At 44.3% G+C, this 17,368-nt stretch overlaps 1 protein-coding gene across 1 annotated transcript in view; it reads right to left on the minus strand.

Moving 5' to 3' along the window:
* The window catches only part of bcr (BCR activator of RhoGEF and GTPase), an 84,939-nt gene that overhangs the window by 33,312 nt on the left and 34,259 nt on the right, over positions 1-17,368 (minus strand). Inside the window, exon 2 of the mRNA XM_070988929.1 lies at positions 2,465-2,649. Coding sequence (XP_070845030.1) covers positions 2,465-2,649 — 185 coding nt within the window. The remainder of the gene's footprint in view (positions 1-2,464; positions 2,650-17,368) is intronic.

A 17,368-nucleotide genomic window follows, 5' to 3' on the forward strand; every position in this document is an offset into this window, starting at 1 on the left:
CAGGAGGAAAGAAAATGAGGAGCTATTTTAATAGAAATTAGGGATTCACCAGGGAGAGGCCAGAAATCAGTTCTCAGAACTGGTATTTTAATGTCAAAGAGCAGAACTTAACATGAAGCGTCACAGGGAGCAGAGAATATAAGATGCACAGTGCAGGCCGTGGATGTAGCTATTCTAAGATAAGTTATTTTTACAGTGAGTGGAGTTGTCCCTGGTGCTTCACTCCACCTTTCAGTGCAGAAATTGGTCCATAATGAAAAATGCAGGGAGCACAAAAGCCTCACAAACCAACTTTTCATGTATTTTGCCTCATTTTCTTTTCTATGGTATCACATCTGTAACACTGACACGTCCATCAAATATAGCTATTAATGTGACTCTGGCAGGTGTGAAATGTGTTAGATTGATGTCTGAATCCGACAATAACGTCGTTCAGGTGTCACACAGCAGCAGAAACAATCAGTCTGTCTTTAGACTAAGAAAGTAGTGTCTGCATTGATATGTGTGTATTTATAAGTGTCACAGCAGGCTGTAGCTCTGGTCAGGGTCTGACTGCCAGAGCATTTCTATTTTGAGTAACTCAATGTCCAAGATAAGCCTTTCACCATATACCCACTTGGTCCCTTCAATGTCTGACTGAAGATGTCACCCTTGTGGTCAAGGATCATTACTGCAGGTCATTCACCATCTCTCTCCCTCCCTCATTTCTTGTCATCATCTCTATTGAACAAACAAAGGCAATAAAAATAGCTAAAACAAGATGTTTCACTTGGTAAGAAAACCTAATAAAGTGAGCTACAGCCCTTCTTGAGTGACCGCCTCGTATGTGTCACACAGTGCACGAGGATTGTTGATGAGTGTTGTTGCAAAATGGTTAAAAACCATTTAAGACCTCATAGTTCAGCTGACTAACCACCAACCCCCCCACCAACCCCCCCACCGCCCCCAGCTTTTTCCCTCTTCAGTGCAGAGTGAAGATTATGAGACAACAAAAGCCACTGTGGAAAATTAAATCATCAATATTGCTGCTGGTGATGACTCATCACAGTGACCTCATACAACCATCAGCTTCCACTGAGCCAATCAGAACCCATCTGGGCTCTGACTCATCAATTAGAGAAGCGGACTGGGATGATATTTGCTGTCCAAGGGCAAACCAAGGACGATGGTAACTCCACTTTTATGGCAGTTACTGAAAGCCTGTCTGGCTGCGTGGACAGCGCGTTGTTTGGCTGAATAACATATTGAACTGACCATCAGTCATTGCCTTAACACACACCAAAAACACACACCTAAAAGACGACAGTTTACTCTGCGAATCGTCTTAGATCTCGTCTACCATAAATTTCTCATTCTGCTCCGAGAGAAAGGAATGTGTACACTGTGTACTCAGAAGAAAGCATCTGTGTGTGCATGCATATAAATTAAAATCGGCCAGAGTTCCAAGCTCGCAGGTCAAAGGTTGGATGCAGTCAAGGGACTCATCATTTATTGGCAGGTTCAAGCCATCAATCACATTGACAGGCTCGCTCGCTCACCAGCTCAGACACTAAGCAAAGATTGAGGGGGCGGAGTAACTGATCCCGCTGCATGACCACTGATGCGATTACTTCCTCCAAGGGCATGGTGGAGAGAGGCGGTATTAGCCTATTACATTCTCCCACAATACCTCGCTGTCCTAATCAAACATATGGCTCTACGCTCACCTGACATCTGCAAAATCAATGGAGCAAAATTCAATGTGTAATTGTGGCAAAGAAAATTAAAGAAAATTCGAAATAATAAAGAGAAAAAAAATATCAATAATTAAGAGAAAAGAGAAAAGATGTAGCTGAGAATAGACTGCGGTTGGAGCATCCATGTTCATTTTCATCTTTGCTGACACTGGGGTTGTGTGTGTGTGTGTGTGTGTGTGTGTGTGTGTGTGTGTGTGTGTGTGTGTGTGTGTGTGTGTGTGTGTGTGTGTATGTGTGCCCCCTCTCCATGGTAACCTTTGAAGAGCACCAGACGTCATAGATCACTGGTTTTCTCTCCGCAGACAAGAAAAAGCAAAGCAAAGGAGGGAGGGTAAGAGGATGAAGGCAGTGATGGGGTGATGGAGGTGATAGGTAATTCTGCCTAATACCCTGGATGAGGAAAAGCCCGACTCTTAAGGGGGGGATGAGTTTCTTCACTGGATGGCTGCCTCTGGGGTTACGAAGCATGGCGATATTGTCCTTTATCAATCCTCTCAAACAGCGGATTTGATTTCTCATCAATTGACAGATTTTGATGGAGCGGGATTGCTCTAAGAATAGATTAGCCCACTTCCTGCGCTGCATTGAGGTCAAAGGGTAAAAGTGTCGCACCTATCGGCGCCGGTGTTACAGGAATTGTATATTCATGTGATATTATGCTTTGTGTGAGTAGGAAAAGAAAAATCCACATTATGAGGTAGCTTTGGTGCACTGGATGGCATACTGACCGACTTGGAGGACTCTAACGATCCAGAGGAGAGGGTGTCCCGACTGCTGCGGCTCTTGGAGCTGAGGTGCGGTGAAGACGATGGCGAGTCATCGATGTACGGCAGGATGTCGTGGTGCCTCCGCTGCTCCTCTGCTCGGTCTGCATCGTAGCCGTACGTGGGAGGGGTCCCGGTGAAATGACCATCTGCGCCGGAACAAAACAAGAAGTTAGTGCCGTCATTTCACGTGTTTTAGAAAACATAACTAAAGGAAGCTTCAATCTAGCCAAAATCACATTAGCCGTGCCTTTACTATGCACACTGGGTGGATTCGTGTCTTGCATTTGCTAGTTGGCCCCATGCTCACGGAGGGTTGTTAGAGACGAGTTCATTTTCAACACTAATTAATGCTGGTCTCGAAACTGGGGCACACAAAATGAGTTCCCCCCTCCCTGAATCTTTGTTCATGCATTCATACAAAAACATAAAGCTCTGAGACGGAGCACTTGAAGAGGCCAACTCCAAACTGGGTCAAGGTTCAAATAATTTGAACACAAGAGTGCAGCATCTCCAGAGAAATTTTCAACAACCTCCCTCTGACCTGCTTCTGCGGTGGGTGCTATCACTTTCTCCGAGGGAAAATAAAAGCGCTGCCAGGCAGCACAGAGTGGTTTTGCCTTTGATTATGTGTACTGCCCTTTACAAGGAGAGGCGGGAGAGGCGGACAGAACAAGAAACAAAGGTCAGAAACCACAATTTGACTACAAATGACTTGCTTTACAATGTCACGCTCAGTGAGCTGACGTGTTTCATTGATGTGCAAGTTGCGGCTTCCGCTAATCATGATTTAAAATTGTTCAGCTTCCAGGGGGAGCGAGTACAGTCAGCGGTTCGGGGAATCTGGTGTGCAACAGCTGAGGGGAAGACATCATCTCTGAATGTCACTGAAGACCTTTTGCTCATCTCCTCCCACTCCTACATTCAACAGAGCCACACTTCTCAGAGAGCTGGCCGGGCCTCCTCGGTGCTGACTCACACTAATAACATGCCACGGCACTTTCCGCAGTCGAACACAAACACAACGCACTCCAGATCACACAGGTTCTGGGCCTTCCGCAGCTTCTTCTGAGTCCTTCTTTGTGCGTCTACAATCTCCCTTTGATTGTGTTTTATGAATGTTTGGCTCGCACCGGCACATCCACAGACATATGCTCTTAAAGTCACAGAGCGAGGGGGGAAAAAATGATAGAAAGAACAATGCCAGTGTGTCCAGGGCCCGTCTGACCTTCAGCCCACCCACTGCTCGCTGCGCGTACTCGCTGCTGCCTGTGGGCGGGTGCTGCCCACCAAGCCTGCTTCAACCAGCGGCATCCTGCCAGGCAAAGACCAACATAGAGGCTCTGTGTGTGTGTGTGTGTGTGTGTGTTTGTGTGCAAACAGTCTCTTCCCACAATGCCAAACCTCGCAGCAAACCAAACCGAGCCGTGTACTACACATTCTTCATTCATTTTTAGCCTTAGTATGTGCCACTGCTCTTATTTTGAAACTTGCGCACATATGCTGTTATTTATATATTTCATATTTTCCATTCTCTGTTTATTAACACCATCCTTCATCTTCCCCTTCGGTCTGTTGTTTTGTTGCATCCTTTTCTAACTTGCTGTGTAATAATATACACTGAGGCATCATTCCAGGTGAAATTTTATGTATTTACAAAGCACACACATACACATTCAGGATGTAGCAGGGTGCAGCTATCTGTATTCATTCCAGTTAGCATGACTGAGTTTCCACATCAAACCTTTTTAGAGCTTGTACTAACAAAACAAAATGCACAGTTTTAGAACTGTTAACTGTTTGTGTAAAAATACAAGGTGTGGAGACGAGTGAGTGCCATCCTGGTAAATTTCTGTTTCCCAGCCACACCTCTCTGTTCTCATGTTCTCGAGCTCCCTTGTTTTAATCTCCCACCTTGCTTTGGAAAAGCGTTGCCCCAAGAAACACACTGAGGGGGTGTGCATACACATATGTGCTTGTGGAATGTCGTCAGCGCCCACACAGCCCCGAGGCCAAAAATATTAAGCATCCAAACAGCCATTTTTAGGCCGCAACCACCTCTTGGCTAAAAGAGGGCACAGCCAGAGACAAAAAACCACAATCATGAATAATAATGATAAACTGTAGAAAAATGAGGATATGTGAAATGCCAAAGGAACCGCCGCAGCTCTGACTAAACAGTGTGTCTTCTGGGGGAACGTATGTCTCTGAAGTGCAAAAGCATACAAGAGTAACACGGCAAACAGCTGCAGCTTCATTAAAGAATTACTAATACATCATAATGGTTGAGACCATTGCTAAACTGCTGCTTATGCATATCACCTGTATTGGGTTAATGCACATGTAGAACGTGTGTGTGTGCGTGTGTGTGTGTGTGTGTGTGTGCATGACCAGCAGTTTCCAACGAGGGGGGGATTGAGCTTTACAAGTCGGTTAATGGGTCACTATAGCCTGTGGTCGTCAAACACCAGGCTTCAGTCTGTCCACGTCTGACCTCATCTTGGCCCAGACGCAGATTGTAACGTTGCCTTGAGTCAGTTTTTCTCTGTCTGTCCTCTCGCGCTCTTTTGTTTTGCCCCACGCATCGCCGCGCATCTCCAAACGCCTCCCTCTTTGTCTTTCGCCGTCTCTTCTTTCTCTCCTTCTTGTGAACAGATCGCTTGTGCTGATTTGCGGCCTCCACAGCTGGCCTCTTCATCCTCATGCTGCTCACAGACGAGCTTCTTCCTCTTCCTGCTCTGAGCTGCCTGACTTTTCCCCCCTCTCTTGTTTCCCAAACGACTGTCCCTCAGGAAAACAATCAACAGCCAATATGACAGAAATGCAAGCACATACAGATATGCCTACAGAGCAGGTGCAGATACACACACACACACACACACACACACACACACACACACACACACACACACACACACACACACACACACACACACACATTTAAACAGAGTAATGCCTTATATCATTCTCCCCCCCAAAAAAAACAGTCCATCTATTGATTTCTTCCTGGAGCTATTGGCAAGATAAAACAACCAAACTCTGCTTCGAAGCACAGAAAATAAAACACACACACATGCACACACGCACACACATTCCTGTAAAATGTTTACATGGAAACAGTGTTTGGGAGGGGAACAGGTCTTTTTCCTGCTGCAGGTGGAAAACTACAGTCACACTGGGAATATCTGGTGCTCCGCTGCCATGGCAACACACGGGTCTTTCCAAAACAATACCACAGGCAGGGCAGGGGTATCAGGGTATCAGGGTGACATGTGACACCAATCTGTTGATGGGTCGTCCTATATAATAGAAGACTTCATTGGGCTTCAAATACCAAGCTGTTAAATCATTACAGCATCTGTATGCTGTACATGATGCATGATCAGGGGATTTTTTGGGGCCTGATATAATTTGAAAAGTGTGGATTGTGCATCTGGTTGTGTGTTTTGTGTGAAACTCTCTGAGAACATGAGGAGAGAAGGGCTTGTTATTGAACCTTATTACGTTTGTGGTGCAGACTGAAATGTTCCCAGATCATTGAAACCTGCCAGTTACTGAAAGCTGGCACTAAATATCTAAATATTGATCAATTTTAGACTGCATTTTATTCAGAAAAACTTCTTCAGCTGTTTTTTTTATCAACAGGACTTTTGTTGAAGGCGAATTCAACATTTGAGGATATTTGCATATTTGCATGCAGATCGATATAGATCAGTTCGACCAAGGAGATGGTTAGCTTTGAGGACTAACCATGAGGACTGGACGAAGCTTCGCTCTGGCCACATTCTGCCTACAAACATTTTTAAAGTCATTATTTAACATGTTAAAGAACAACAAAAGTGCTACTCTTGATACGAAACCAACATTTGCCAAAATGTCAAACTATGTATTTAAAATGAAAGAAAACATTATTTTATTCCTCAAAGCAAGGTATCAAAGAAGTATTATTTCTTGTGACACCCAGCTGTGGAACTGCCAATAGTACTGAACATTTTTAAATGACACCCATCACTAAGAGACTTGTAAAAAAAAAAGTGTCTCTGTCCTATAAATCTGTCAGCGCCTCATTAGCTGTTTTAAGTTTACAGCTTGTTTTTAGCACTACCACAGACAGTAGGTGCCTTAGTAATGAGACGTCACTTGGGGTCAATGCACTGTGTCACTCTTCATTCATTGTCTCATGCTATCCATAGCTTACTCTACGCCCTTTTCTTTGACTGCGCCTGTCAGCCATAATGGATACAAAGTCAACTCATACAGTTACAGTGCTGAAGTGCAATAGCTGAATGAACTAACCCTCCCTCTGCCTCACTCAGTCTTACAAATAGAAGGAATTAAAAGGCTTGTCTGAGTTTAACTGCAATAAAGTGCGCCGTGGCCACAAGACAAAGGAAACAATTGTTGCCTGAAGCCCTTCAATGCTCCGCGCGGTGCCGCAGGGAAGGAGGGGTGGAAGTCAAAAATGAGGAAAAAGCTTCTTTTAATAGAAACAATTGGGGAAACTTGTGTAATATGAAAGAAAATGATAAATAACAATAAAGAGAGAGAAGACAATGTGACAGACGAAGAGCCATGAAACTGGAGAGAGAAAGAAGGAGCGACTCTCAAAGGAGGCATAAGATATCCTCCGTGGTGAGAGCTGCCTCTCCATCCCCCATCACCCTTTCCACTCAGCACAGCCGTCATAAATCTGCCCCGGCTGCTGACGCCTTTATTGGCCTCTGGGAGGAGGCCTGTCATCCTAACACTGCCAGTATTACCCCTACAGATCCATTCACACGGTTACCTTAAAGCCCCACCCAGTCCCGTAGGATCCTAATGTTATGCTACAGCACTCAGAGCCCTCTTAATACAGCTATTTGATTTGAATGTAATCAGAGATTGAATGGTGCCTTTTTAATGGCTTCCTCCAGCTCCTCCCACCCCTAAATCTGATTCATATACAGTGTGCTAGTAGGGCACAGTGGATTTGGGAGGGCTAAGCTTATTGAAGAGGCCCGGTCTGGATACTGGAGATAAACAAGATGCACCCCTGTCTCCTAAGTAAGAAATTTTCCCTACTGCCCCTCAAAAATGGCCTCAAATACACATGTACGACTGTACTGTGAACTACAATGGAAAGGGAACTGGGGTGGGAGTCGCCGCAAGGAGAGGTAAAGAGAGAGAGAGGGCACCCCTTCCCCTGAGTTCCTCCATGGTCTAAATATCCAGTTTTGAGATGATTTAACACAGAGGAGAGGGGGCTGGTAGGCGAGTGAAAGTGGAAAGCTGTGGAAATTAAAGTGAAGCCTCAGCTACGCCACCGCTGGGGGGGCAGACACGCCGTCAAATGAACTTGAACAGAGCGTCACTCCCGTAATCCTCCCGCGACGGCACAGGCACTTGACAGCAGTTAATTTGATGAATGTCGCTATCTTGTCGCTATTAGAGGGCAGACGCAGTGGCAGGAGGCTGTGTTCTTAAAGTCCTCAATATGTGCACGTTAGGCGTGAAAATCCAGAGGCGGGGCTCCTTTCTGCTTTCTTTTCTACTCCAATTATGGAGACAGTTTAGAGAGGCAGTCTTTGAGGTCACAGCGGGCACTTTGCATCCCTCACTGAAGCCGTTCAGTGTAACTCGATTTGGAAGCAAAATGATTCTCGCAAGACGAATCCTAAAGGCGCTCTTCACTGAACTGCTGTAAAAGATACGACTGTCTTGGATTGCATGAAACAAGCAAAGTGCGTGTTTGGCTAAACAAATCAACATCTCTGCAGAGGCAACGTGTCCCTGGAAGCTTGTTTTATTTCATGCATTTATTTTTGAGTGTCTAAAGCTCCTTGGAGTGAGAGCAAGAGGACCACACATTCCCCACATTCCCTCATCTTGTTTTCAATTGTAGTCAATTTATCACAAATACTATTTCACCTATTTTGCAGCCGCCTGACGTCTATCTGCTGGTGAACTCCTTGTTCCCGCTTCCTGGTATTATTAACATTACTAGAGTTGAGAAATCATAATAGACCATTTTGTTTCCTGGAGGTAATCTCTTTGCTTCAGCATTGATAATCTCTGTGGAAACGACCCGGCGGCGGCAGCAGTTACACCGCTGGGACGACCGCCAAGTCGGAGACGCTGTGCCTTTAAAAACAAACAGCGCCCCCTGCAGTGGTGTAATCATCCCTTTGTCTCAGGATGGAGGGATGAGAGGCAGAGAAAAGTCAACATAGGAAAGGGCACGGTCTGAAATCATACCAGTGGAGGAAGAGAGAACAGAGGAATGTGTGTGTGTGTGTGTGTGTGTGTGTGTGTGTGCGTGTGCGCAGTGGTGTGGTGTTTACTGTGCGGCTTCACAACGCTACAGTTTGTGCTCTGAGCTTTTTCATATGTTTAAATGTTTGTGTGGTTTTGTGTGTTTTCCTAAACTGTCATAAACCTCTGCCACAGAGAAAGAAACAATGTCAGATATGCCGGCATTGATGAGTTCGTTCCACCTGCAGCATAGCCTGCGGCTGCTTAATATGCCGCTGACGGCGATCCAAAACAGCTGCTTTGTCTGAGGGTTACAGGCACTTTGTCTGCAGGTGGAACGTGAAATCAGATAAAAGACAAAATAAATATTAAATGTTAGAATTAAAGATGCTCACAGGGCAACAAAGGGCAATCAATTTCACACATCAAAGCATGTGCGCAGGTCTTGGGAGGGACCAATATGCAGACAGAGCTGTGACATCTGATGCATTGCCTCAAGTGATGTCACTTGAGTCAGTGCCGGTTGGGGGTGAAGACTACAAGTTTGAAAATGACAAAAATCTGGGGGTGTGGACCTAGAAAGACATGAGCTTACAAGATTTTTGTAGCCTGCTCTGTAGCCTCAAAGCTAACAGCTAGATGCTACATTAGCTACTAGCATAACAAACCTGAATCTCTGGCCGAACTGTCGCCAGTTGAGCTGCATCGTGGGTAACGAAGGCGCCAGGTTTTAGCAACAAAGTAGAATGTCTGACATCTATATTCTGCTGCATCCATTTCAATGGTTTTTTAAAATGTGTAATGCTAAATTGGAGGAATATTCTTAAGACTTCTGCTGGATACTGACACTGTATCCTGTGTCGCACCAATCACTTTGATTATCCTCAGTCTTTTATGGTAGTTCATCTTCGAAGGCGCATCAGTTTATAGTCAAACTTCACTAAACTATCCCTGGCTCCACAGTGATTCTTCTTGGTCTTCTACAATCAATGGATTAGTCTTCATTGACTAATCCATTAATTGTTTCAGCACTTAAGATATTTGAATTCTGTGGACAGGAGTTTGCTGACAGCGGACACTGCATCACTGTCAAAAGTTGGGCATGAAATATGGAAAAGAAGACACACAGGAAAACATGGAAATGATCTGATAAAAAGCGAGACAGATGAAAGGAGAAAGTGAGAGGAAGACACATTGACAGGCAGGCAAGCAGGTAGGAGATATATACGGGAAGTGACCCAAACACAAAAATAAATATGGTTACAGTAGAAAATAAAGACAAATATAATTACACAAGCAATCATACAGACAGCTGCAAAGTCTGTGAATGACAAACAGCCGTGTGTCGTATCTCGTGCGTTGTGTCAGCTTCGCTCTGCACCGTGTGTTTTACATCCTCCTCCGTACCCTCCGCTTCTCTCCCCGTCTCTGTTTCAGTCTCCGTCTTTTGTATTCTCTCTCTCCCTCCTGCCGCCGCTTCTTTTGATCACACAAGACTTTCAAGGAGAGCACTCTCCTGTCTCAGTGGACACACACACACACGACTCTACCCCCCCCCCCCCAAACCTTTGATTCCACAAGCGTCTGTCGTGTCTTCCCTGTCAACCGCTAAAGTCATTAGGAAAGAGACTCATTACCCCGACCCCCGAAGCATTATGGGGGAAATAAGCGTTCAAATTGCTGCAAAATCACACAGAGACTCTGATTAATAATACAGCATGGTGAATTACCAGCTCCGCTCTGGAACATGGACGGCGCTCATTAGACTGTGGTTTCTACAGGCAAAGATGGTAATGTGCGATGAAAAATAGAGGATGCTCGGCTTTTAGGTTAAGTCAGCAAACAGTGGGCTATGGGAATTTTAGTGTAGAGAGGTGATGATGGGCTCTTAGTGGTATTTACAGTGTGTGTACTGTCTTGCTCCCTGCGTGTGATGAAGGTAATCACAATAATAACACATTCTTATCTCCTCTCCACTCCACTTTGCTCTTTACTTTCCACTCATACTACAGGAGTGCTTTCTTTCTCTAACTTTCAGCTAAATACTACCCTTCCACAGCATCTCCTGCCCTTTGTTGCGCCTCTCTGCTTCTCTTTCCGTGCTGGCCTTTGCAGAACCCAGCCTGCGATGTCACGGCGGCGGTAAATCTTGAGGGCAGACCTCAGCCCTCTGACACTCTCTTTAATGCATCATGAGCACCGCAGCGATTGCGTGTGTTTCTGTGTGGGCGGAGAGCAGCCTCATTAATTTATCTACACCGGAGCTGGCACTTAAATCTCTGTGGCTATCTGCAAAACACTCTGCGGCCCATCATAAGTAATGTGTGGGTTTTAAATGCTGTAATGTGCTCGATAAAAATAGAATGAACAAGACAGACAGGAATGCATTTTCTTTTCTTTGCAGCAGTTTAACTTGGTTTTAAGATGATATACTTATAATACTCCAGCGGGCCAAAGTCTGAATGAAGCAGTTTATCTTACTCAGTGTCATCAAGTTGTGGTTTAGTGAATGAAAATCCCCCTCATGTAAACCACAATATAAGAACTCCTTTCACAAAGTCTGGGACAACTTTGTCAAAAATGTGTGACTAAACAAACTGACAGGAAAACAGTTGTTGGGCTCATACAGAACAATGGAACTCAGTGGTAAAAACATTGTGAAAGGTTTTAAGATACTCAGATCTGCTGCTTTGCATTAAACAAACAGCACAGTATCTACTGACTTGACTTCCACTAAATTGTGCTTATTAGAGGAAATGACACTATTTATTTAAGCTATTAAGAACAATTATAGTTATTTACCAGCACGAGCCAGCAATGATGATTGGCTAAATGTTTGCTGTTTAACCAAATATTTAGAAGAGGAATAAGACAGAGGATAATGATATATGCAATAGCGTCACTTTTCTGCAAAGCAATTTCTTGTTACTTATCTTCCAACAGTAACGCTAATAAAGTTACATCCGCAGTGAGCTTATTTTGACCAATGACACTGGCTAAGCAGATTTATTTAGGTAGAATTAGAAAAAATAAGGTATAACAAGACGTAGAGTCTACAGCCGAGCCAACAACTCTATTAGGCTGCACTTAGGCACAGTGGTGCTTTGAGCTAAATGCTAATATCAGCATCCTATCATGCCCATGTAATGTTTATGATTGCTAATTAGGACCAACCACAAAGAACAGCTGAGATTGATGGGAAATGTCATGACTTTTGCAAGTATTTGCTGAACAACAAGCGGATTGGACAAATTTAGGGGGGGTTAAGGGGTCACTAAGTCGTGACAATTTATCCTGAGGGGTCCATGAACGTCTGCTGCTGTTCTTGCCAATCAATCCAACTGAGACATTTCACAAAAAAACAGAAATGTCAACCTCATAGTGGTGCTACAGGAAAAGTCAGGGGGTCATTAAAGTCAAAGGAATTCATCATCTTGGGACCATGAACGTCTGTACAAAATTTCATGGCAATTCATCATATATTTGTTGAAATATTTCAGCCTGGATCGAAGCAGTGCACCGATCGATCAACCAACACTGCATCTGAAGAGTCATGCTGCAACGAGCCGGATAAAAAGACAACACGTGAATATAAGGTACAGGAAAATAGCATCACACAATCAGGTGTTAAGTGTTTTCATGTGTCTGTGGCTGGAGGGTGGAGGCACTCGAGGCCCCGAGCAGAGCAAAGGTCGGGGGTTAGGGGTTAACGCCTTGGAGGAGTGGGGACAAAGGTCACACGGGTTTTCTGTTACTATGTGTCTTCATATGTGTGTGTTTGCGTATACCCATGTATGCCTCGAGCAGTGGAGCTGAAATCCAATTAACAAACAGTATTACTACTTCAATCAATAAAATCACTAGCGAAGAAATGGATCCTGGCTTTTATCAGCTTTTAACATCTCCCCTTAAAAAATACTGTCACAAAAAGTATATAAATAGAAATATACAACAAAATCTGCCTGTATCAGTGTGGACAGAGAGATAAAATGTGGTTTTCATGCTGCTGTGGAGATATTACGATACACAACATCAGGATAACTATCCTCCACACTTCATTTGGTTTTGTTTTAGCTCGGCACAGAGAGGACTGACAGGGAAGTTTTTACTCCAGCTTCATTTAAACCCGTCTGACACAGCATCCTGATGTGAAAACAGAAGTAAAACCTACTGAATAATTGTTTTTCATGTCAATGTCTGACATGTGAGAGAAAATGTGACACTTGAAAGTTATCGTGAAGAGCACTGTGCCACAACTTGAAATCTGGATGTGATATCAGGCGCTCTGCTGACAGACGGCGTAGATGAAGGACTGAGCAACAATCTATGACAGGCTACAATATTTTGTAAGTAAAGGTAGATTATCTGACTGACAGGCTGACGTTCAACGGGGGAAAAATAAAGATTACTGTTGAGCTTTATTTGCTTTACTGCTTTATTTTCACTTCTACATATAATACTCCAACTAATACTTTGGTTTCTTAGTTTAATTAGAAAACATGCCTGAAAAGATATTACACTTCTGTACTGTACTTGAGTACAATTCCAAGGTATTTTAGTGAAGTATTTCTGTCTTAAGCAGCTATATACATCTAGTCCACTGCATTGTGGGGGAAAATCCACTACTTCTATTTGATTAGATGATTAGGTTAGGTCAACTGTTAGCATGGACGGTTGTCTGTCTCTATGTGTCAGCCCTGTAGTTGACGGCTGACCTGTCCTGGTTGTACCTCGTCTCTTGCCCAGAGTCAGCTAGGATCGACTTCAGCCCCCCAGGACCATGGATGCATGCATGGATGGATGGATTATAGATTAAGCCACCCAGCAGCAGTACATAAAGTAGTTAAAATCGGCACCACGTTTACCAGCTGGTCTATCAGTGTTTTATTGCTCAATGCAGAAATAATTAGAATGATATACACACAGTATGAAATGGCCATTCTGTGCATTCTGATGTGGACACTTTTGTACTGTAACAGATCATTTCTTCACAGTGGTATTGCTACCTTTACCACAGTTAAACATCTGCGGCTTTCTTCCACCACTTGCGGTTGGTTTCACCATGAAACAACAGACCGAGACCGAGCCATTAAAATGCATTGTTGGTTCCCCGGGAGAGGCGATTCTACAAGAGCTGTGTTTTGTGGGATGGTGTGTCACACTTTCTATTAAGTGCAGTGGTTGTGAGTTTTATTGTTATGCTATTATGGTATATCTACTCTTCAGATGGTGCAGAGTCTTTCATGATGGGAGTCTGGCAGCACATCAAGACGCAAAACTAGCATCAGCCAGCTGCAGGCCACATTCAGTGAGAAGCTGTGAGAAGTTTCTCAGTGGTGTAAAGCCCGACCATGAGCCCACCTGAGCACAAATGAAGTGCCACTGCTTTCTCTCCAGTGTAGGATTAAGCTATAAAATCCTTGGCAAGGAAGTAATGAAGTAAAGTGCAAATGGCTCATATGTTCTTCCAACCATGCTGCTTGAAACTCTACACAATCATTTTATGTGCTTCATACATTAGGCTGACATTCAATGAGTGTGTGTTCCTGGCATTATTTCATTTCTCGGTCACATCACACGATCCTCATTACAATCCCTGGAGTCCTGTAAGAGAGCAGGTAATGTTGCACGGCTGCTGCTGTTGCTGCTGAGGTCGTCTCTAAGAAACTGAATCTTACCCTCAGAACCTCTGCTGTCCCTTTCTGCCTCCCTCCACAAGTCATTTCTGACGTCCCCGTACAAACAGCTGAATATGCATTAGCCTCCCGCTTTAGAAATGCCACATGCGACACTTCGAGGCACTAAGAAAATAACCACGTAATGCCTAACCTGCAAACTGAAAAGGCTCCACAGAGTTCACCTTAGCCCCGTCTGCTCCGCCACAGCTCCTAGCTCAGACATCACGGCCCGCAGCGCTGCTTATCATTGGCAAACAGCAGAACGAGCACAAAAGGCCCCAATCTGCCTAATCTCTGGTCAAACACAAGCCACAGCATCATCGCTGCTCAGGGCAATAAACTGCTGCTTTATGCCGAAGCCGTTCAGGGGACACGCATTAGGACTTTGCTAAACGGACCGCAGAGATTTGCCAAAGCCCATCTCCAGGGGAACTGTTGCCTGGGTTACCGCAGCCAACAGGAAGAGCACTTCATCTCTGATTAGGTAACCTGTCAGGGTACAGAGGAGGCTTTTATTCATGCTACTTAGGAAAAATAACCAGAAGGAATTAAGCGTGCCAGGTTAATATCTAATGAACGGTTATTTTTTGTTCAAATTAGCAAACAGTGAACCACCCTGAAAGGCTGATGTTTGGCTCATGGATGCTTCAAAAGCACACATGGATCTAACCTGCATCTTAGAGCTCTGTGACATGACCAAACTCTCATATCCTGATAGTCATTTCACATCAGAACACATATGATATGAACACTTTTATAAAATGATCCCATGGAAAGGCCTATTTCTTATCATATCTTGAATGATATACTTGACAATTAAAAGGTACATGCTCTAAATTTTTCTAATTTTACTTTAAACCTTTGTAGAAATTTTCAATTAAGTGTAAAAAATTGAAAACATTAATGTATAACATATAAAAACTTAATAAATCTGGGCCTAAAATGTGAATACTGTCAAAAATATCAAAATCAAACATATAATAAACAGTAAAAGTGTTTGAATTGGAGTAGCAAACAAAAATAAGTACAGGCCTGATATAAATATTGGTTATTAAATACCAAGCCACCAGCTAGCATCCGGTATCTCCTTCCATCTTTGCGATTCTTTGTCATGTGCTGTGCCTCGGTGCCTCACCGTGATTCTTGCGTACGCAGTAAAAGCCATTAGTGGTGTTTTAGCTTGTTGCAGAGAGCGGTCTGTGGCATCATTTCAAGGTAGTTTTCTGGACTTTTCACACCTAAACCGCGTCCGTGCGACAGAAGTAGCCTCTCTTTTAGTTTTGAGCTCCTCATGTGGTTGAAATCCCTCTTCCTCTCGTAATTATCCCGCTCGGTGTCGCGTTCACTCTCAGGTCCAAATGACAAAAGGTACTGCTGCAAAGATTTGATTTGACGAAATAAACGATACAGCGCAATATGAAAGTGCAGACGTTCTTCTGTCCTCACATGATGTATATCGCACAGCCTCACTGCCTCTGCAGAACTTATCATTTGTTTCTTGACATCTATCTAAGCAGCTCTTTGAAGAACCGAACTCTGATCGCATCTGACTCAGGAATACTATGGAACGCGCGCTGCCTTCAAAATAGAGGACAGGAGGGGAAAAATTGGAAAATTGCATTCTGCCATAAGGTAAGCTGTCATTTTAACATCTCTTCAGTGCGTTTCTCACCCGATCCGATGGTTGCCATGGAATTTCCGTGGCCTCTATCTCTTCTTCTCTAATCTTCTCCTCCTCCCCCTTTCTCTCCTTCCCCCTCTTTATACTGGCACTGGGCCAGTCTGACTGTCTGCCAGTTTCAAGCGTCCCAGCATCAATTACCTGAACCCAGCACTCACATATTCCCATAATGGCTCTAAAACCTACTCACACACACGCACGCACACACTTACAGCATACACGCCTCGCCCCCACACAGTGCCTGATCAAGCACACACTCATGAGATGCGTGAACACATCCACACTTCCAAAAAAGAACCCAGACTCCATGCATGTGTGCACACACGCACACTTTCACAAAACGAGGACACTGAATAATTAGCGAGATGAAAAAAAGAGGCAGTGCCTACACAGACAGTCATTTCAATTATCTCTATTCCTCTGGCTGTCTGGCTGCTGTCTCTTGAAGGTTATGAGCTCAGCTCACCACAGTTTCCTCTGGGACTCTGTCATGAGGAGCCAGTTTGCTATCTGATTCCTGTCCACGCAGGACCCCGCACTCCATCTCACCACCGAGCTGAGGAACCGCCGTGTCTCAATCCCGCCGTTCCCCTGGCAGCTGTCTGGACCACGCTAAACAATATATGCTGTATGAAATAAACGATAGAGAGGCTTGGGTGACAGCGATAAACATTCATCCTCCAGCTGCATGAAGGATTTTTGACAGCATACTTGTGATGTTAAGACCAACAATGGCTCGCAGCCAACCCAACTGCATGGCATTTCTGGTCTCCTCATGGCTGCATTGTGATAGGATAAACAGGGACGTCTGAATGAGACACCTCCTCTCTACCCCTCACTCCCACTCCTAGATCCTCCCAGGTATTTACTCTATGCGTTCAGCCCGGGCCTGGTCTCCTTGGCAACAGAACCTAGCGAGGAGACACAGGAAGCTCTGGGTAGATCGCTGTGTGTGTGTGTGTGTGTGTGTGTGTATGACCTGGTATTTATCACGTTGTGGGGACAAAAATCTGTTTACAGTTACATTGTGGGGACTCACGTGCCTTATGGGGACAAAATGCAGGTCCTTTTAATGAAAATCATTACATTTTAGGGTGAAGACTGAGGACAGGGTTACACGTTAGGTAAGGTTAGGTTAGGTATAGGGTTAGGAATAGGCAAATAGTGGTTAGGGTAAGGCTCCATGAAATGAATGTAAGTCTATGTAATGTCCCCACAAGTGATAAAAACAAAACGTGTGTGTGTGTGTGTGTGTGTGTGTGTGTGTGTGTGTGTGTG

Source organism: Chaetodon trifascialis, chromosome 20 (genome assembly GCF_039877785.1).
Source record: "Chaetodon trifascialis isolate fChaTrf1 chromosome 20, fChaTrf1.hap1, whole genome shotgun sequence".
Taxonomy (NCBI): Eukaryota; Metazoa; Chordata; class Actinopteri; order Chaetodontiformes; family Chaetodontidae; genus Chaetodon; species Chaetodon trifascialis.